At 40.4% G+C, this 22,326-nt stretch overlaps 1 protein-coding gene across 1 annotated transcript in view; it reads right to left on the bottom strand.

Annotated features, from left to right (window-relative positions):
- Positions 1–22,326, bottom strand: part of SATB1 (SATB homeobox 1) — a 73,803-nt gene that overhangs the window by 26,117 nt on the left and 25,360 nt on the right. The window contains exons 6-9 of the mRNA XM_035894056.1: positions 20,883–20,994; positions 17,811–18,265; positions 8,452–8,664; positions 3–75 (exon numbers count right to left, since the gene is read on the bottom strand). Of these exons, the coding sequence (XP_035749949.1) occupies positions 3–75; positions 8,452–8,664; positions 17,811–18,265; positions 20,883–20,994 (853 nt within the window). The remainder of the gene's footprint in view (positions 1–2; positions 76–8,451; positions 8,665–17,810; positions 18,266–20,882; positions 20,995–22,326) is intronic.

Genomic DNA, 22,326 nt, shown 5'->3' with positions numbered 1-22,326 from the left:
ACTGGAAGCATTAATGTTCATGGAATTATTTTCTGTTTTTCCATTCCTCTCCGTAGCAATAGTAGCAGTTTTGACCTAGAAAATACATTTTATGAGACATTTTTCATTATGAAAAAGTTATTTTTCTCTCCTTCCCTCCTCAAGTAGTTCCCCTTTCCATTTTATTCCTTTTATTCAATCTTACTCTGATATTCTTTCAGCTTTTCAGAGACTTAACATTATAGGTTATCTGTGGTTTAGGCGACTGGGAAACAATATTCAGCACATTGTAACAGGTGAGTGCATCTGAAATATTAGTTATCATTAACTGACCACTGTGAATTTCAATGTCATAAAACAAATTAGGTGGAAACAAGTCAAACAGTCTTGTAGAGACTTTTGAATCCTTACATGATTTCTTTGCACCATGCAAATTAAGTGAAAATTGTAAGTGCAGCATAGAAAAATCTCTAATGAAATAGAAACTTGACAGATATATCTTGATTCATGCCTTACATCCAGTACACTCAAATGCATGATAACGTTGAAAAGTTGTGGCTTTAGATTTAACTTTTTAAAACCTAATCAGGTTAATTCTTAAGCTGTTTTTAAGAAAGTGATAATTTAGAATAACGCATATTGTAACCACTCATGAAATCAAGATATGGCTTTCTTAAAACTATTAAGTCTAGTTGTATTTCACTTACATACATCAAATATTTATTCTTCTTGTCGTCCAGGTTAAAAAAAAATAACATGAAAACAAGACAGAATGATTACACTACCACCTCTATGCTGCATCTGCAGCATTAAGGAAAACAAGAAAAAATACGTCAGTAGTGACATAATGTGCAGAAGACTATCCTTTCCTTCATCCTTTGGAAACGATGGAAGTGATGTTTCAATCATCCCACCAAGGTTACTGTGCAGTTTCTGCAATATCAGTTGAGAGGTACAAAAAATCAGCACGTACTCAGCTTATCCTACAAAATTCTCAATAGTTAAGGATAATGTCTTTCTTTAGCAGCTACTCTTGCAATGCTTGACCAAGATTAGTGGACCTAATGAACCACTAATCCTGAAATGGACCAGAGGAAAGGAAAGACTGGATTTCTGCCAAGAACCCACAAGGTGATGAGGCAAAATCAAATCTTTAGATTTCGATTCAAACCTACTGGTTCATACTGAGGTTGTTGAGAGCTGAATTAATTTAGTCATTCAGAAGTTACACGTCTAGTCTAAGTTAGTCATTCAGGCTACCTCTAAATCTAATGGGCAGAGCTTGGCAATTCCAGAGGGTGCTTCAGCCTACTCTTAAGTATGTGTCTAAAACCACACTTTCACTATCAGTTTAATCCAGTGCAAGTCAGCATCTTCCTGTGCTCTAAAGTCCCTTGAGGTTCAAAGGGAAATCATGACAACATGATAATTCATCTTCTAATCTCACTCTCTATGAGCTTTCATATGTCACAGGTCTCATGATATGAGAGTCAAAGGGTTTGGGTGAGAGATGTACTTAGGCAAATTATCAGCCCATTTTTTCCTAGAAATGTCACGCTCAATTTGTGTTAACTATCCTCCATAGTGCTTTTAAGATAAAATAATCTAGCCCAGAAACTGGAGTTCATGCCACTTCTGCTGAGCCTGATTTGTCTACCAGGCTTTTCACGAGCTGTGCTAACACATGCCCATTAGCTGCAAGGGGCAAAACCCCAGCAAGAACAAGGCATCCACACACATTTCCACATGCCTCCTCCTGGCAGGCTTTAGCACTTTCTGCTGTCTAAAAACAGGAGTCCTAAAAGAAAAGGGAAATGAAGAAAAAAAAACCCCAGAATGTGGCATACAGTTTATCACATGATTTTCTTTCATCTGAAACCAACTGGTACTTTGCCGACATGACCTGGAGAGCGAGGCATTTCCTTTTCTGCTGTGTGACATTTTACAGGCGACACTGCAGTAGAGGATGGCCAAGCCTGGGCCAACGGCTGCTCAGAAACATTTGGGGCACCTGGCAGTGGGCAGCGTAAGACGCAGCACCACAAACCTCCCTTCTTCCCATCGTGGAGTGGGAAAATGCACGCCTCACGCTGGGCAAATCAGCCTCGAAAGCAGGTGCATCTCCTGAACACCATACAGTGAAATCATTTGAAAATTACAAAATCAGTGGCAATTTTATAACCTTTACATGAAAAAGATTCACTAAAAGGTAACTGACAACCAGTGGGGATGTTAAATATACAACTGGAGACGGGCTTCTCTGCTTGCATGTAGAAATCACGCTACGCTAAAGAAGAAAATGAAGAAGTGATGTCTTTGTCAATGCACCTTGTTGGACCTTGGGTTTAAATTTTGGCAAAGTTATTTCAGTTCTTCCCAAAGAAATATTTCTAACTTCTAACTAATCTTTGAGGGTACTGAGGGGAGGATGAGAAGACAAAGGTATTCAGCTAGGATACCCAAGTCCATGGTATCTTTTGGGAAGGAAACACTTTGCTCTTGTGATCCTGATCGAAATGCCTCTGTTCTGTAAGCACGCTGCCTTTTTGATTGCTACGCAGCTTCAAAAGACGGCTTCATGTTGTAGCAGCACTTCATAGACCACTTAACTGAGCTGTGAACACCCAGATCATCAAAAACCAAGACTCACACACCACGTTGGAGACATAATTTAAATTATGCATCTTGGTCCACACTTTTCAATGCCCCATTTAGTACAGATATACACCTAACCCAGGGGAATTACTGAAAATCCTCATTCTGGTTGGCAAATCACATCTATCTTTACACAGGTACAGCAAACTCAACAGCATCTAATATGTCACTGAACTTAAAAATAAAAGATTACTCCTATTGCTTTCTGTTGATATTGAATTAGGAAGTGAACAACAGAAAACACTAATATTTGCATCAAAATGGCATATTAGCCCAAAGAGCTTCAGGAGAATTGAAGTCTTAAAGTCATAAAATGATGGGGTTGAGGATTATCAAGAGATGTTGTTCACAGCCATATCCTCTCCCTCTCCAATTTGTATCACTGGCCAAGTATAAAAATTCTTCCCCCGCCTCTTAACAATTTCTCTTCAAAGATCAAGCATAGACTGTGGCTGGACTAGATGGACCATTGGTCCGCTCTGGTCTGATGAATTCCACGCAATAATGCTAATTAACCTCTTGGAGAACATCCATACATAAAACTGTTTCATAATTTATACATAGCATCTAGGCTGCTGTGTTGAATTTAGAATTGAGTTCAAGACAGAGGCTGTTTGAAGCTGGGTTGAAAAAACACCCTCCTCCTCAAAAAAACCCAACAGAAAACAAAAAAGCCCTCAGCAGTGCAACTTCAGGACTTGGGAGAGGAGGTGGAAAAAGTATTCATTTAGGAGAGAAAAACAAAACAAAACATAATCTCTCATCTGATCCACACTTAAGCACAACCTCTCACCCCGCCCACACTTATAGCCACATTTTCTGTTCAGGAAAGAAACCACAGATCAGCTATTTTTTTGACAGTAACCAAACTTTGCAAACACTAACTGAAGAGGGGAGCATTATTTTACAAACATAACACTGAGAATCAGAAACTCATTTGGCCGTCTTCCTACCACCAATCAATTTAGTCATTTAGGAAGACTTGGAAAAAAAAAATAACACATCCATCCCCTCCTGGCCTGCTCAGATATATATCTTCTCATCAAATAAGACTGATTACAGAAGCAAGAAGTTCTGGATTAATTCAATCTTCCTAAACAAAGAACAGGTTGTTATAGAAGGAATAACCAATCTGAAGAGGTTTTCACAAACATGGAAGCTCATTTCTTCCCCATTGAAACTGAAACAAAAAAATCTTTTATAACACATTCTCATAAGTACTGTTTTAGCTTGGGAACAAAAATCTTCTTTAATCCTGGTTTAGCTTTTAATATTACATCGTACATTAAAATTCATAAAGTAGTTCATTCCAGGCAAAACAAACTACTTTTCAGTTCGGCTCTGCAAATAGCACAGGAGGTACAATAAATGCTGTTGCTTTCAGAACAGCTTTTATCAGGACAAGGTTTACTACTCCATTATTACAGTGGCGCCTGGAAGTGCAGTTATAGTTAAGTGTCAGGGTTTCCATTAACTCTCGTCCATGGTGGTTTTCGCCAGGAGGGGGAAGAGGGTTGCATTTATTATTTTGTTCATTTTTACTTTCCTTAAAATGCAACTTGGCACAAAGACTATCAACCTAAATCTCAAATTTTGCAGACTGAAAACCAAAAATTTTGCTGGTGGTGACGTATGGCATGCGCATGCCTTGGAACTCCAGGGTTCCACCATCAAGTTTCACGGGAGCTGGTGTTATCCAGAGTTCCTTGCAATGGAGGTTTACTGGTCCTCAAACACCAGCAAAACAGTGTCCTCCTCAAGACCAGTTTTTCAAGAGTGACATTCTATCCCTGCGACCCAAGCTGAAATTGCTTTAGCATGAAGGAACTGTAATTTATCTGTAGTCAGAGGGAGGCCAGGATTCTTTTTATGAAAATGAAGGTTTTTGTCAATTGAGTACCCAGAACCATGACTCATGCAAGATTTGTGGATACTTCTTAAAACACTGCCTTGTTAGAATTATATTCCACTCTTGATGTTACGTGTACTCTGTTTTTACACAGGATGATGATGGGCCCCAAGAGTTAGCACAGATTTTCTTTGGGGAATATGGGTGGTGAGAAGGATTTCTTCCTCTGCTCTGCTGAAATGGAGATCACTTGCCCTGAGAAGGAAGTGTTTGTAACTGCAGGATGGCTAACAAGCTTTAACCGGAATATTTTGGAAAAGAAAATCTGTGACTTGGTCACCTGTCTCCATCCTACCCCCAGGCTGTACTAAGGAGGAGGGGGTCCTCTTCCCCCCACCACTTGAACTGCCCCAATGAGAGGGAGAGGCCATCCCTAGCACCTCCTTGGGGAACTCCATCCACCCTGAACGTAGCTCCAGACTCAGTATGACCACATCCTCTCGTTCCCACACAATGTGTAATAGACTCATCCTCTGAACTTGACTTAGGGCTACCCAGAAAGGACCTCTGTGAGGTGATCCGCAACATGAAAGTGTTGAAGAGGGAAAAAGAAAATAATAAAAGAAATAGAACAACAAAGGACCTTTTTTTTTCCTTCTAGGTTGGAGAGGTTAAACTATGTCTCCATGCAGCACCTACCTGATGGAGATGCTAGTATTTATTAACTCCACTGCCCCAGGAAAGAGCCTGACAGACAGGCTTCTGCCCCAGGAGGTGGCAAAATGAACAACATCCAAGGGAAAAAATTTTGTTTACGCCATCTCCTTGTGCTCAGTCTGCCAGCGTGGAAGATAGTAGCAGACTTTTACAACTTGACCAGCTTAGAGGGCTACACACATATCCCAAAAGCTCATGCATTAAAGGCTAATGATTTCAGTTAAAAAAAAAAAAAATAAGATTTTGCTTTTTTGTTTAAGTCAGAGAGAAAAGGAGAAGTAAGGGGGACAAAGAGCTTCTTAAAGGATTTCAAAAACGAATTGGAAACAATCCAGATACATTAGCTCAAGTAGCAACTAGTAAGAATGCTGGAAAAATGAGATAAATTCAACACAGTTTCTTCTAACTCAGGCACCAGGGTTTATGCTTAGTGAGTTCCTACTACACTACCCTATCAGACCTCCAAGGTCACGCTTTCTGGTTTTGCATGCAACAGTATGCAAAATTCACACAGAACAAGCTCAGCTTCTAAATGGTTAAGTCTGCTCTACTGTCTGGCCACCAGTTGGCAACACAAAAATGCAAAATAGATCCTTTTCAGGATGTTTATTTTCACATCCTTCCGAAACTGATAACTTGCAATTGCAAAATAAACCTTCATGTGTGGCATATTAGCTCCCATTTTTCATGGTTTCATAGTTTAATTGTTTCAAATGTTACACTGGTCTAAAGATTTAATGTTAAATATGTTGGCTCTTGCGTAAATTCTGTTGTCAGGATAAACGGTCTGTTTTGTCTTTCAATAGTTATCCAAGCTCACAGCTAAGCTAGAAAAATATTATGCTGTATTCCTGTATAGTGAACTTTAAATAATTGCATATAATAAATCTAGTAGTAAGAACGCTAGTGGTTTTATTTCCTTAGTATCAAACATTCAATAAACTGTGGAGATTTGGGGGAGGGGAGAGGGTATCAGAGTAGTAGTTTGCATTAATAATTTTGCAGTATCCTGACTATAATTTATTTCTGCTACAATTTGTAAAGTTATACTTGCCAGTGCAACAACCAGAATAATTGAATTATTATTTCTAGCATTAAGAACTGTACCTATGTTACCAACATGGGTATTTCAATTTTCAAACTTAAGGTTCACACTTAGTAGCAGGTGGCAAGTGCTACGCATGTTTATAGGTGGGTAATTCTGGCAACCTGTAAAAAGGTTGCACAGAATCCCATCTCAGAGGTTTCTACATTCTCAGTCCATCCACTAGGTAAAGTGCATATGTTTTGCTGAATGACAGAGAACAATACAGCAACTAGAAATATAACTGTTTTGTTCTGTAGACCTCAAGTATTAGTCTATAGGGTTTCCTTGTTAACCTGTTTTCCTTTCAAAAAGGATCAGAACAAAACCGTATGCTGTTTCCACTTTGAACTGCCGCGATTAGGTTAACTATACTCCTGACTCCCTCTAGAAAAATGAAATGTAATTATGAACAAGAGAAGAGTAGAGACAGATAGATCCTCCGACCCCTACGTTTGGACTTACAGTATGTTTTGTCAGTTAAGAAACCCCTAAGTCTTGCTTTATTTCTGGCTGCAAGGGAGTTACACAGTTTAAAGTGTGAATTAAAACCAATACAAGGACTACCTCTGACTCCACATCCTTCTGGAAAGTCCTGTAATTAACTCTGTTCTTTAGCTGCAAAATTGCCCAAGACCACTTGAGACAGAGTGAGACATTACCTTGGCAGAAAGAGATAAGTTAAGAAGCAGGGTTAGCTTTTGCTCTGAATTACCTGGGTTGTGGGAGCAGGTACAGATACTAAAACAAACTCGAATGTTATTTTAAACACAGTTATCTATATTTAACTATTTCCCACTAAAGCATTACTATGTAAGTAGATTCTCATCCTTTATCTTGAAGAGTATCTGTAGTGGATTTCACAGGCTAAACTCAGTTAATGATAACAAAACTAGACCATTAGCACAGTCTGTTCTTTCTGCTAAAAATATTTTCTCTTCTTGTGTAAAGTACTGCTGCAGGTCAAAGTGATCTTCTGTCCTCCCTTTTCCTACAATTTTGTTATTCGTTACTTCAGTGTGGTCTTCAGCATCCATTAGCTGCAGGAAAATTAGAAAAATAACCTGGAGGAATTTATAGTGTTCCGAATGGGTGTGGAATATAGTCATAGACACATGCCTCAGCCTGGTTAGTAAAAAACTGCTCTGTGTTTATGTACTCAACCGTCACAAAATTCCCACAATCCCAAAGCCTTGCTTTGTATAGCAAATCTGGACTGTGTGTGCTGCATGATTCCCACGTATCTGTAGATCAGTTTGTTTTGTCCTTGCATAGGTACAACCTTGAGCCACAGCAATGCAGAGCATTTCGGAAAAGGTACGCTGGTTTTTGCAGCGTTGCATTCACAACCACATTTCTTCTTTGTGGAAACCCCATGCATTCCTATGGCTCACACCTGTATTTCTCAGGTACCCTAAAACCAGCATCAGAGTCTCCTTGACAGACACAAGGACTGCACCGCTGAATTTCTGGATCCCACTCTATCAAACTTTGTAATTTTGGGAGAGCTAAACCAGTAGTCCCACTAGATTTTACAGAAATCAACAGGAGTTTCATCTGAACAAATACTAAATGAAGCTTTAATGAACATATCCCAATCTTTCAGAGTGATGGATATAGCAAGTCTGTTACGTTATCCGGTTGTCAGTAGCTCAACCTGATGAAAGTGTGCCCAGCATTTTGGGATGGAGTCTTCTTTGCCTCATCCATTTAGTTTTACCTGTTCATGTTCTGGAAGATATTTTTTAAGGCAATATGATGTACTCATACTTCTGCTTTCATTCCCAATCAGTTTAGTGGTCAAAATCCTTCAAAAACCCTAACCTCCAACATTAAAAGCACCACCTGAGAATTATAGGAGAAAAAGACAGCTAAAAGTCAGCATGTTCCAGGCCCAGTAACGCTCGTATCTCAATAAAACGAGCAAAAAACTCTGTAGGGGCCATAATGGAGAGAATTTATCTTAAAACTAGAAAATAGGTAGTAATAAACCGCTACTAACATCCATTATATTTCTTAAATTTAATTTGTGATATGCACTGCAAATAATGTTCTATGAGCATTTAAAAAATGCAACAGTAAAAGCTTTCTTCTAAGAAAGGTATCACCCAGCAGGATAGTGAGAAAGCAGAACGAGCAAACGTAGAAGACAGAGAGAGCAGTTTACTTGTGGAGGCCGGCTAGGCGGTGTGCTTATGAGAGGCGCGGGGCCCATCGCAGAGGCTGCGTTCAAGCTCCTTTCCCTTTCGTCCTGGTAAATTCGATCTCGTTCGGCTTCTGGCAGTTGCAAGAAGTTCTGCATAGCCCGAAGGTTTACCAGTAAAGACTGCGAGGCAGTCTTGGGATCCTCTTCCTTTCGGAGGATTTCTGAGAGCAAGCCCTGTAGGGAGGGAGGAAAAAAAAAAATACACTGGAGAGTTAGCCTAGATGAGTTAGACTAGGTGAGTGCCTGTAAAACCGGGCTCTGCAAAGCCACTGCTTATCAGCCCTCTTTCCACCTGGCTGAGAACGAGCAAATGCACTATTCACTCCACATAGGAATATATTAGTGGCAATTTAGGTAGCAGAGAAGAGAGCCTCAACTGTACCCTTAATTTTATTAAGCATCTGTTTTACATACAACATAAACTGAATCTGCCTAACAGGTCTCCTTCCTTGTACTGGCTTAACTTGCCATGAAATATTTCACAGTTGCCAGACAATCACAAGATGTTAATAATAAAGTGAAACACAGATAGTCCAGAGGTGTGACACTGGGGGGTTCTCAGGCTTCCCAGACAAAATGTATAGCCAACCTAAAGAAACGGCTTTCCACATTTCTAGCAACTTAAAACAGCTTTTTGAAAGGAAGTGGTATTTCACAACTAATCTGATATGATAAACCTACAACGTTCCTTTTTACAAGTCAGTATCTTGTTTTGAGATTTATATATTTTTGAATTTAACAAGGGGTGAGGAAACTCCCTGTTGAATGCTCCCCCTCCTTTGCCCTTCTCCTCCGCCCACCTTCCCTGTCTCCTCACCAGGACAACCCTAAACCTCAGCCAGTCCATCGCCTGGGCTGTTTATTTGAGCACCTGCTGTGTAGGTCCCATTTCCTAAGCCCATTTACCATTGCTGTCCTTTGACCACTTTCAGAGTCCAGCAACTTCAGACAAAAGCCAGCAGTGGGAAATGAGAGGAGAGCAGCATACAGGGCACCCGAGATGGGCAGGCTGCAGAGGATAGCATGCCACCAGCGGCTTCTACAGACCACACCAGGTTTCCTACGTAATCGTTTCATCTCAGTTCTCAGCAACAGAGCAGGCCTGGCGGTCTGGGACACCTAATTACTCAAAAAGGTGAAACGTTTATGAATCTGTGAGTTCAACGAGAGCTTTAATGTCAACAGGTTCTTGAAATCTCCCCCCTGCCAAATTCTCCTTTTAAGCATGTCGGGCATACAAAATGCTCTACTGTCTTGAAGTAACAAGGTGGTGATAAGAAAACTAACTTTTGCAAAAACAAATGTGAACTTCTTTTTAGAATAAATGCTGTTGCCACGCTGGGAAAAGGAGAGGATTCGTGTGACAGGCTTATATTGCTAGTGAAACAAGGGAACATGGATGTGATTTTAAAGAAATAACACAACCCAATGTTTCTTTTCCTAAAGAACTGCTGTTAAGTTATTTGGGATAACAGAGGGGTGAATGGTAGGGTGGAGGGAGGCAGTGAAAAAGCTAAAACTGAGAGAGGCAATCCCGACTGAAGTTATCCATTCCTAAGGGAGTGCCACAGAAAGCTACAGTCTGAGCATCAGCTCCTGCCACCTCCGCAGGGAAGTCTGATGCTCACAGCACCTGTGGAAGTTGCCACCTCTCCCTAAGGCCCTATTCTATCGGGCAAAAACACCCTCTGAAGGCGCTGTGACAAAAGCACTGCTCTCAGGCAGCTGTGCTTAAGGCAGGGACAGAGCCCACCCAGTGCAGCTCTGAGCTCTGCATTTGCCCTTTCAGGGACGATGGGGTGCTAACCTCTACGCTGGGGCCAGCATGGTCCTCATGGCCCTGTCTGTGCTGGCACACATAAGTCTTTCCAGCACTAAGCACAAAAAATTATTTGGGGGAGGATTTAATAAAAAATAAATATCCTTTCTTACCACTATTTTTCATCCCTCCACTTTTCTGGTAGAAACTACTCAGAAGGTAAATAACTGAGTTACAGACAAAAGTGGCATGTGGGTGGAGTAAAAGTTTTAACATTTTTCTTAGTGATTAGTCTAATAAATTTACTTGTTAGCAAATATGGAAATTAAATTCTTATCTACCATTTTTTTTCCTACTACTAAGCACTCAAAGCCACAGTTACTATTGTCTGTCAGTAACAGGGTTACACGGCCCATTGTCCGAGGGAGGCAATAATGATTTTGTGCCACTGGAGACAAGCAAAGCTGCCTGCAAAGCACAGGATGTACGATGGAGGTGTAAAAACATGTGATTTCTGACTGCTACTGTGCTGAAAACAACCACACCAGGACTAAAAAGAAGAAAGAAAAACTAAACTCAAGTGGACTGACCACTGGCAGGAGAGGAGACTCCTTACTATCAGCCAGCCCACTGTCAGCCACAGGAAACGTCCTTGAAAAATACTTTAGCCCAGCATAGAAAATATTTGCTCATATAAGCCTTTGCCACGTCATGGGCAGCTAAAAAAAAAAGCAAGAAAAGGCTGTTTTTCTTGTATAACTTTCCCTCCCCTCAGTGAAATATGTAAACAAAGAAAATCGGTTTTTGTAGTTTTCCTGGGTTTGTCCGTATAACCATTGCTGCAGGACACCTCCTGGTGATTAGAAATGCCATTAAGTATTCATTCCCCTCTCCTTCCCCCATCACTGCCATGACTCTTTGCAGGAGTCAGGAGCAGAGCAGAGGACACAGATGGGAAGAGAGGAGAGGAGATGAGAGAGCAGAGAGAAGGCAAGGAGGAGGCGTTTGGTTCAGGAGGCGTTTGGTTCTTGGAGCTTTGAACCTAAAGGTCAGAATACGTGAGGAAATAACATGAAAAAAAGAAGGTGTAGTACCAGGTGCAGGCAAAGTCTTACAATACGGTTTACCTGCTTTGAATATTACTTCATTGCTACTGCTTCAATTTGCTGAGCACCAAACTTCAGCTAAAGATCGTTAAGCAAGATGTAAAATGGGAAAATCCTAGAAAGAAAACATCAGCTCTCACATCCTGCCCCACGCTGACACGCAGAGGTTTACTGTTTGTTTTACCAGGCTCGAACTGGTTTGCCAAGATACAAGTCTCGGTGTGATCTCCTGATATTGTACCTCAGATTGCATAAAAGCTAAATGTTGTTTTGCATAGAGCTTATAAACACTGATGGGCTCAGAGTCCTCTCCTCCCTGTTCCTCCCCTGTATTCTTTTCACACTGGAAATCTACTTTCTTAAAATGTTACCAGGTCCCACTGAAAAAAAGAGAGTTTACATGTCATCACAAGTATAATTCATTACTAATTGCACAAAAATGTTCAATAAATATTATCAGGGCTTTCAAAAGCTAATTATGAATTCTTTAAAACTGGAGATAACGAAAGTGTCTGCCAATACGAACAAAAACACTGCCTGTCTGGCCCCCAGTTCGTCTCCTCTTTGAACGCAATCACTGATTCAAATAGATTTTATCAGCCTGATAGAACTTCAAAGCTCCCAGAAGAAAAATGCAATTTGCCCAAACCTCCCCAAACCAGGCAGAACATCCCTGAACACCATCCCTCTCTGTTGCAGGGTGCTCCCATCCCATGTCCAGGTGGAAGATTATCCACAAGCTCCACCCACAAGCCTGGATCCCTGCCAAGTAAGTTATAAGCAGACACATTTATCTATGTCGCTTAGTAGCAAGAGGAGAGCTGTCATGATAGTGTAATAGCACCTTTTTACCTCTTATTCAATAGTGATATGGATAGCGTGCTTTTTCTTAAATTACACTACGAAGAATTATATGAATACAGTGGCAATTTCTGTTATACTTAAGCAGGCAAATTTCTTTCTACCACATAATTTACAGAACTCAAATTCAATAAAACATTACATGATGGTCCATTACTGTTATCAATTTTGAATAATCCATCTTCATTTTTCATTTTACTGGAAAATAAAGTGTGCCAAAGACAAAGTGGAAGAAAAAAAAATGCCGGAGAAGGTGGTTTGTGTAAACTTAGATTTTGTTTTAAAATTACACGGAGCCATTGGCTGCATCCAAGGTTCCCCCTCGAAATAGCAATTGCTCAGAATTAGCATGAGCACAATCCTAAATACATGGAAGTTTTCACATATGAGAAAAGGCATTATACATGAACGAAAGGCAATGTATCCTGGCAGCTAATATTTTAAACACGCATGGGGGTGAAGTAGAAAGGAGGGGGAGAGAAAAGGTATCTGGCAGAAACACTGAGAAGTACTCAAAAACCTTGAGATGAAAAACTGTCACTGGTGGGAAGAAGAAAAATTACAATAGTCAGAAATGGCAAAAGCAGCAAAAAGCACTCCCCCTCCTTTTGCGAAGATGGAGCCGAGAGGTCACCTCCTTACAGCAGCACCCAAGTTCATGCAGCAAATGTTATGGTTGAAAGTGTACACAAACAGAGACAGGCAGCCCCGGGTTACAGTTCCAACCACAACCATGACTAACACAATTCCTTGCTCGTACGTACATGTCACCCTGCCATGCACCAGGTTAAGCTACGCCTTCAAGTCAAATGTCAGACTTGCCTGTGGGAACCTGAGCTTTCCGTTTCCTGACTCATGTTTGCATTTACAAACCCACGACACAAATGGTAGAGGAGTTTGTTTATTTGTTTAGGGCTCTGAAGGTGGTTCAGCCAAGCAAACGCCGATGCTCCGCTCCAGCTCTCTCAAGAAGAACAAACCAGAGTAGAGAACCTCCCAGTCCAACCGCAAATTCAGAGGGACAGGCTGAGCCCCTCCACTAAGGGGAGGCTGCAGCAGAGGCTGGTGCCCAGGGCACCGCGCTTTGGGGGGCTGCCCCCATGCATCGGCACCATCCCCTGTAACTGCTCGGTGCCACCCAGGCCAGTGAGCTGATGACAAATGCCATTTTCTGGCAGCAAAGAGCACGAAAAGACTGAACTCTGGAGGTGTCTGCACAGTACACTGACATCAGCTGGAAAAAATACTACGTTTACTAATTCAGCTGAATGGCAACCGAAACATAACCAGCTCAATTTACTGAAATTACCCTAGCAAAGAGAGAGTGGTACATACATCTGGTAGCCATGCTTGAGGTGAGACTCAGATCTGCTAGCGCAAATCCTGACTCAACAAACTTCTCCATGGTGCGCTACAAAGAGGTGCTAACAGGATTCAATCTGTTTCTTCGCAGGCAGTGAGCTGGAATCGCAACTGCTGAAGGACAAATAACACTTCAGACCCCACCGCGCTCTGAAGGCTTCCTAGAAGGAGCACTGTGAACTTTCTCATGGGGAGAAGGGCTCCATCCTCCCAAACCACTTCTGCTCCCTACAACAACTGTTCCATTGTGCCTGTATAGACGCTAATTTTCATTCAAGTTATAGCTTCCTGGACTCCTCTTTGATTAAACTTTGCAAGGCGTGTTCCCGAGAACTACACATTTTTGAAACTACCATTTTGAAGTTAAGGGGAGGGGGGAAGTCATGCAAGAAGATATTAAGGACACCCTTTCAATTTGCTGAGGTATGGCTGAGGGCTTTTTTTCTGCCTTATAAATAGATGATAATTAAAGAAAAAACAAAACCAAAAGACACCCTGGTTTTCAGAAGTAATTTTCCCAAATACTTTCCTTTGGGCTGGGAGGAAGCAGAATTATTTCCAGTCAACATTTTTCTCCCAAATCAAAAATTCTTGGAAATTAGGGCCAAGTGTTGAGTTACCACACTAAGCTGGTAGAACCCCCTCTTCCCACCCAAAACCCCCATCAAATTCTGTATTTATATGGCAGAGCACAAGTTTGTAAAACAAGAGGTGCCAACATGTTCCTCCAATTCAACCAAAGCCCATTTTTATTGCCAAAACATTAAGCTAAATTACTCTTAGTTTATAGTTTACTTCCTTTCTTAACTTTTATGCTGAAAGCAAATCTCTCCCCCCATCTGAGACCATATCGCAACATCAGGGGTTTTTTTGCACAGACCTCCTAACCGATTTCAGTGAGATCTTCTGCCTTCAGAAGCTGATGGCATGATATGGTCCCTGGACACGGCTCAAATATGCTTATGACAATTTCAAAAATGTCAGTGGTAAGCCTGAGTTAGCTTTTTATCTCAGAAAACAGTAGATGAATTTAAACAAGCATTTTCACTTGCTCTAGCCGGAAAAAAAAAAAAAAAAAAAAAGGATACTTTTCATTTTTTTCAGATAGTAACTTAGTTGTATATACTACATAAAAGCGTCTTCCCAAGAGGTAGAGTAAAATCACACTACACTCAACACACTAAAAAGAGAAAAAAAAAAAAAAAAAAAAAAAAAGACAAAGGATACTACATCAATATTAGAAAATAACATCTAAATAGCATCGGTTATTAAAGTGCTTCCCTGATTTTAGTTAAATGTGGTGCATCCTTGAATAACCTGAGATAAATTCCTTAGCACATCAAGCAAAACACATTTAAATGCTTTCTTATAAGAATCACAGGTATCTCTACCTGTATTTATAATTGGACATTAGCTGTTATTGTAGGTATAATTAACAATTTTCCATTTTGCAAGGGTGAAATGTGCCTCCAACACACTCCTCTTGATTTCAGTGAGGTTTCGCTGCGTATTAAAAGTACGCCGAGATACTTCTTGGCAACACTAAGGCTAATACTGCCTAGGCTCCTAGTATTTTTCCTTTCTGCTCCCTGTGTTTTCCACAATACATAACAAATGCTGCAAAATCTTGTGTAGTTAACTGCAAATACTAATTTGACTAGCTAACACAATTTGTAGGATATAGAGATACTACTATGTGTTCTTTCAAGTAGATTGGGTTGAAAATTGCCAAAATATATTACATACATATTTCATATCTCTTCATGGGATTTGTTTTCAACGTTCAGTTTGGGGTTTCCTCCCAGTTTTGGGTCACTTAGAACACAGTTTACCAAGCTGGTTAACCACAACGTCTGTGGAAGAATTTAACTTTAAACAGGTATTTAATAATATTTGTAGTTGTCCTGGTTTCAGCTGGGATAGTTAATTTTCTTCCTAGTAGCTGGCAGAGTGCAGTGTTTTTGGATTTAGGATGAGAATAATGGTGATAACACACTGATGGTTTAGATGTTGCAAAGCAGTGCTTACACTAAGTCAAGGACTTTCAGCTCCTCATGCTCTGCCCACCACTGAGAAGGCTGGAGATACAGAAGAAGCTGGGGGCGGGGTGGGCACAGCCAGGACAGCTGAACCAAACTGGCCAAAGGGCTATTCCAGACCATATGATGTCATGCTCAGTATATAAACTGGGGGAAATTGGCTGGTGGGCTGCTGCTCAGGAACTGGCTGAGCATTGGTCGGCAGGTGATGAGCAATTGCATTGTGCATCACTTATTTTCTATATTCTATTATTATTATTATTTTCCCTTCCTTCTGTCCTATTAAAGTGTCTTTATCTCAGCCCACGAATCTCACTTTTTTTTTTTTTTTCCTTTCCCGATTCTCTCCCCCATCCCACTGCGGGGGCGGGGGGAGTGAGCGAACGGCTGTGTGGTGTTTAGCTGCCTGCCAGGTTAAATCACGACAGTAGTAAGAAAAATATATAGCAATCGGGAATCAGTATTTGCACTAGAAATCTGGTTCTACGCAGTTGCAGTCATCACATCTCAAAAGCATCTTCTTATGCTGTGTCATATAAATTCAATGTCCAGTCAAACCCAATTGTCCTTGTATTTCAGGTAACAAATACTGTTTGGGCACCAATGATAGAGACCAGAAGCTGCATGCAAAACTAGCTGACAAAAAATGAACAAATTATTTTGGAGGGGGGGAGGAAGCTGAGAGAAAATGAGCTGCCTTTCGGCAAGTCTGAGAAAGAAGCAAATATCTAATAAACTATTTATTTTCTGAATTATTTGCTCAGCTTTTTGCCCAGGTAAGATGGCAGCTGCAAACCACAGTAACTTGAAGTTACCATTATTATTTCAATACTTTATAGTACCAATAGTTAAAATATTAAACACTGTATTAAACAAAACTCTATGTCACTTATTTGTTAATATAACAACTAACACTGCCTGAACCTAACTTGTGTAAATAATCCTTGCATGAGTTCACATACCCCATGAAATTTGGTATGAAAGACCCAGATCTTGAAAACCTCCTCTGCTGTTAAGAGGAAAAGACACACACACACAGAGTTCTACAGAGAATTCATGCCATGACTACTTTCTTTTAGCTAAAGAAGGATGTAAAAAATTTTAAGGCAATAATAATTCAAAACAATTACAAATGACATGCTGATTCAAACCTGGTACCAGTGCATTTGAAAAAGTTTTTATTCTCTGAGCTATGCATGGAGAAACATCAACATTTCAAGAGAAGCCCAAATTACGATTTTTTTACTATATTCTACAATGGAAAAATACTTGATCCTTAAGTTTAAAAATGTGGAATCAAAGCAAATTTGCCTACATATTTTTTAAATATTTCCTTTAAAAAAAATCCTATTTTATTTTCTGTTAAAACACACTCTTAAAATGTTGAGATCTTATTATTTGCATTGGATATACTGACATTTCTTCCATAATTTCTGCTTGATTAAATTCCATGCAACATGGCATTAAGTTAAATTCATAGAGCAGAATAAATTATAACAGGGTTAGCTTCTAAAACAGGTGTAAAAAATAACACATTTTAGTGTTACTTATCAGCTTTGCTAGGGCTAGTTTTTTCTGCATTGAAGAGCTGAAGTATATGTTCTGACGTGGACATCAGCAATCTCAGCAGCTACTGTTTTTGCAACAAACTACAAAAATACATGAAAAGAGTAGATGATCTAAAAATAAAGCTTTTATTTTTTAATCTTTCCAGAAGCCTGAAAAGATGTTATTAAGACTTTCACTAGAAAACAATAAAAATAAACGCAACCAAGAATAAAGACCATCTCGGGTACACCTGTGAAAGAAGACAGGCTGCTCAGTGCGGTCAGTATGGGTGTACCTTTGCAACACAAAAGGCAAACTGCTGGGTGACTTTGTGAATGGTTCTGCACAGAGCTGTTCCTGTCCTTTCCAGGGAAGATTAAGTTTAAGATATTCATAAGCCATCACAGCTGGAGAGGAACCAGGGTATCTGTAAGAACAGCGGGTATTGCCACAAACCAATCACTGAAGATTTCTTTACTGTACCAACGTGGACGCTGGTCCTGCAAGGAAGCGTGGTTCCTTCACAGGAGCTAAGTGACAAGGCAGAAATGAGGAGAGAGACTTAAAAGGTGATGATTACTAAATTGAGAGAGAAAGAAGGGACTCTTAGATTTTAAAAAAATGAGGAAAAAAAAGATGACTGACCTGAGTTCGGTTAAAAGCCACACGTGCAAATACTGCCTGTGAGATTCCTGCTCGTTTCAGTTCATCACGGACCCACTGGTAGATTTCGGAAGACACCTCTGTGTTTGTTGAGACCTGCTGCTCCAACGGCTTGTTCATGGATCTACTGACAGGAGGAGGGTGGTTCAAGTACTGTTGGTTTAAGGACTGCTGGGCTAGAAGTCTGTTCACTGCATACTGCTGGTTCAGCAACTGGGCCATTACCAGCTGCTGATTTACCAGCTGAGGGCTAATGGGAGTAGATACAAGTCCAGGGTGCAGGTTTGGAAGCGGGGTCCGAACTGATGGTTGACTACCATGAGAAAGCTGAACAGGGGATGGAGGCTGTTCGGCTGTGTTCCCTGGGACTGGCTGCTGACCGAAGTTGACATGGTTGGCACCTTGCTGGGATAGTTCAGAAAGGCTATCCATCTCAACTACGGTGGAAAAGAAACATTGAAAAAGCCAACGTAAGACTGAAAATCACAAACTTCACGTTACTCACAAGATGTGCTAGTAAAAATAAAAGTAAAATGGTGCATTCAGGTTCAAGCCTACTGTACTCTCCAGCCTAGATCAGCGGGCCTATAACATCACTGTTGCGGCTATTTGACTTCAAAGTGTACCTACAAATAATGGTGTAGCGAGTATTTTTTTTTTAAAAAACATCCAACAAACTGCCCATCATCATCACTGGGCCCTTGGAGGAACCAGCAGAACATCAGAGGCAAAACCATGTGCTGGAAACCACATATGGCAAAAGAGTAACTTCCTGAGAGTTTGGCAAAGGCGCAACGCAACCGAGCTGCGAGCGTGGGGCTGCAGAGCGCATCCCCGCAGTGACGGACGCAGGGGACTTCAGACAAGGCAGCAAGCGACTGGAGAGGGGGCAAAGAGGAGAGACGGGGAAGCGCTCTGTGCGCTGCAGAAGATGCGGCCGAAACGGTAAGTGCATCTGCACCAAGGGTAAGGCGGGCTGTTACGGGAAGGCACACCTCGACCAGAGAGAGGAGCCCCCGGCGACTGGTTTTGTTCCTCCCATGGTGTCACTGCCACGACATAGGTAGCTCCCAGCCACTGGAAGTCTGTAACAAGCAGGGTGGGGTGTGGACCTCCCCGTGCTCTGCTAATTTCTAGATGCTGCATCAATTGTATAGGACTGCTAGGAACTAGTATAATTTATGTAAATTACACAGATGGGCTGCTTTATCTTGCAACCATGTATGCATGGTTTTTTTCAGTGACTTGCAACATGGTTGATTTTTTTTCTTGTATTAACTCATCTGCCTTGACACACCCTCCTTTTTAATTAACAACACAGTTTTTTAAACTACAAGAGTTCTTCCAGCTCCCCTCTTCTGCATGATAAGACAATATAAAATAACTCTAGGCTGATGTAAAGGAGTCTCCTCTTTATCAATGTATGTCACTTTTTCATTTTAAACAATCTCAGTTCTAGAGCTTTAGCAACGCTGGTCTGGAAATAGCTTTAAGAAAATATGCTTTATTTAAAAACCAAAACTCCAGTATCTTCACAGAAGTGTTGCAGTGATTTTTTTCTTTCTTGTAAAGCGTATTTTCAAAAAAAAGTAATTATGATCTTCACTAAGAGTCATTCAGTGTAAAACCACCCTTTCCTCCACAGGGATGAGAGCTGGAAGAAGAAATTGGCACCTGGACTCCCACCCACAGCCGTGTCTTCCCCCTCTGTGCTATTGTGGGCAGAAATTTAAGAAAAAAAAAAAGAGAAAGCGGGTTGTTCTGCAGAGAGGTCTGGTGCCCATAGCCTGGATCAGTCCCCCACCAGAGCACCCGCTGCTCCTCGTCTGTGCGGCTTTGGGGGCAGCATGGCCTCTCCCTCCAGCATGAGGTTCCACAGGATTACACACACACGTTTCCTATGCACGGGTTTCATTGTCCCTGAACAAATGGATGGTGAACCTTGCCTGGCAAATCACGTACGGCAAATTTTGCAGGGGTTGCTCCATGCAGGAGCACTGCAGCAATGGAGGTGGGAGTGGATGCTGCAGAAAGGCCACCCCCCCCATGCAGGCACTCTGCTGCCTTGCACACAGACCACCTGAAACCAAGTGAAGTCTTACCACCAACTTCGGTGGTCTCAGAAGAAGGGTTCAGTGTCGCACAGGAGGTACAAAGTAGATAAAGGAAAGAAACAGCCTTTTTTCACTAGTGGAAAGTAGAGATCAACCCAAGTGGGCCATTCAATTGGAATAGTAATTCAAGCAATTATCACGAAAGTGATGCATTGTCTTCATTACAGCCTTAAGCTATAAAAGGCAAGGAACCCGTTTTGGTAGATGAATGATTTTGCTTCAAATACTGAAAGCTAAGTCAAGCTCAAAATTCAATCCAAACTGAGGTCCCATTTCTTCATTCTGTTGAAAACTACGTAGAAATTTTCTGACATAAAGTGTTCAAAATTATGCTAACAGGTTTAAGAAATATTTTTTACATGGGACACTACAAAAAGATAAAAGGTATTACAGAATTAATATGTCCCACTGACGGATTTTTTTTCCCCAGTAATTTATTTGTGCTTACTACAAGCAGCAAACAATTGTTGTAACAACTATTTGTTAAAATTAATTGAAATCAGGGTCCCAAAGTTAGAGAAAGATATGAATTAATAAAATTATAGCATTCTTGTTGGAAGGCAGTGATAGTGTGGAAGCCTGTTTCTTTAAATATACATTAGCCAGAGCAAGGAAAAAATACATACATTAAAGAAATCAGTCCGTCACAGTTCCAGGAACAGGTTTTTTAAACAATTATTCTGGGTGGTGGAAGATCTCTAGATTTACAGAATGACAGCTTTACATCTCTGGCAACCCAAGTCAGTTTGGCTGTTTCAATAGCAAATATTTATTTAAATGAATTCTTTCACTATATACGTACTTTCTACATCTACTCATCAAAAGCATCCTAAACTTATTGTGAAGGGACCTGGCTTCTTATATGACTGTGACAGACCTCAATGTGACACATAATGGTATGTATCCACCATCATGGCAATTTTTATTTTTTTTTGCTTACCCATCATATCTTTTGCCTTCTTGAAATGTTTATACCACCTTCCAAATTCCTGACATTTTGCTGCTGAGACATTTGCATAGTAAGTGCTGTTCACAATGGAAGAAATCATACTCTGTGTGAAAAGGGGAGAAGAAAAAAAAATCTGTAATACGGAGCAGTACAAGTCAAAGCACAAATTATTTCAATTGTTGAAACCATTATATTTTTAGAGTTTGAGAACCATATTGCATATCGTCCAAAGCCTTTTAAAAAACTCATTAATTGAGCATAAAACCAAACCAAGGTATATTGTAAATAGGAGCAAAAAACCCAGATGTACTAAGGGAAGAACAAAGTTATCGACCAAGAAACATCAGGCAATGGGATGGGCTCTGGACGGAAGATGCTAATCTTGAAAGTGCATTTTGTTTGTACTGTTTCTGCTTGTAAATTTGACCGACCCTTCACATACCCACACAAATTTACAGGCATACAAATCCTACACTGACTCCAAAAATGCAAGCAATGCCCCAAGTTACCCATGCCTGTTCCCTTTGTACCACTTATCACAGGGCAGACCCCGGAAAATCATAGGATGAAAGTTTATCTGAATGACCTATTTGTAGGACAAAATAAGGGGGGTTAGAGTAGAATAAAGTATGTATGTAACAACCCAGAACGAACCCGGACTTGCTTTTCCTAAACAGGGTATTTTAAGTGATTTGCAGAAACAGGCTTATGAAAAGCTCTTATTGTCATGTCTAATTCTGTAACTGAGTATTAGCTGTAAAATAGACCAAAGGAGGATAGAGATGATTTTTTTCTCAAAGGTTCTCGAGATATCAGATAGCTACAGTGAGAAATTTACCTTCTGCTCAGTTTTGACCAATTTTAAAATAGTGGAATTTACAATGCATAAAACTTCCAGTTCTAGTACATTCTTTTATAAAATCAATTAAGACTATGCCTTGCAAAATGAGATAATGCTCCAACTTGAAAATTATACTCAGTATATGATGTATGAACAACAAAATTAGCAAATGGAATTTCAATAGACTGAACTTCGCCACCCTTTAGATTTCTATGTGGAAAGTAGTTACTTTTAGCTTAACTACAGGAATTGTCCAGCATATTGAGAAAACAATGACAGTCAAGAAGACAAAGCCCCGATTATTATGTTTCTTCGCTATTCAGCATGTAACATTTAGCTATATCTGTGCTGTCGCAAAATCAATGTACAGCATCAACCCTTTGTTACACAAACTGCAATAACCACTAGAAGAAAAGAGTTCAGAGTAAAAATGCAATAAATATTACTGTAAGTCTTCTTTTATAAGACTAGTTTAGCTTCTGAGTAAAAGTACCTTGATTATTGATCTCAGTGAAGTTTATTATAACCGTTTTCTACCATATTACTCAGTAACATGCTATTTGCGGAGGCTCAGAACTGCTCGAGTGAGGCAGT

The sequence above is a fragment of the Egretta garzetta genome, unplaced genomic scaffold, assembly GCF_000687185.1.
Source record: "Egretta garzetta isolate BGI_Z169 unplaced genomic scaffold, ASM68718v1 scaffold94, whole genome shotgun sequence".
NCBI lineage: Eukaryota > Metazoa > Chordata > Aves > Pelecaniformes > Ardeidae > Egretta > Egretta garzetta.
The sequence above is the reverse complement of the archived record's forward strand: the minus strand, read 5'-3'. Positions and strand labels throughout refer to the sequence as shown.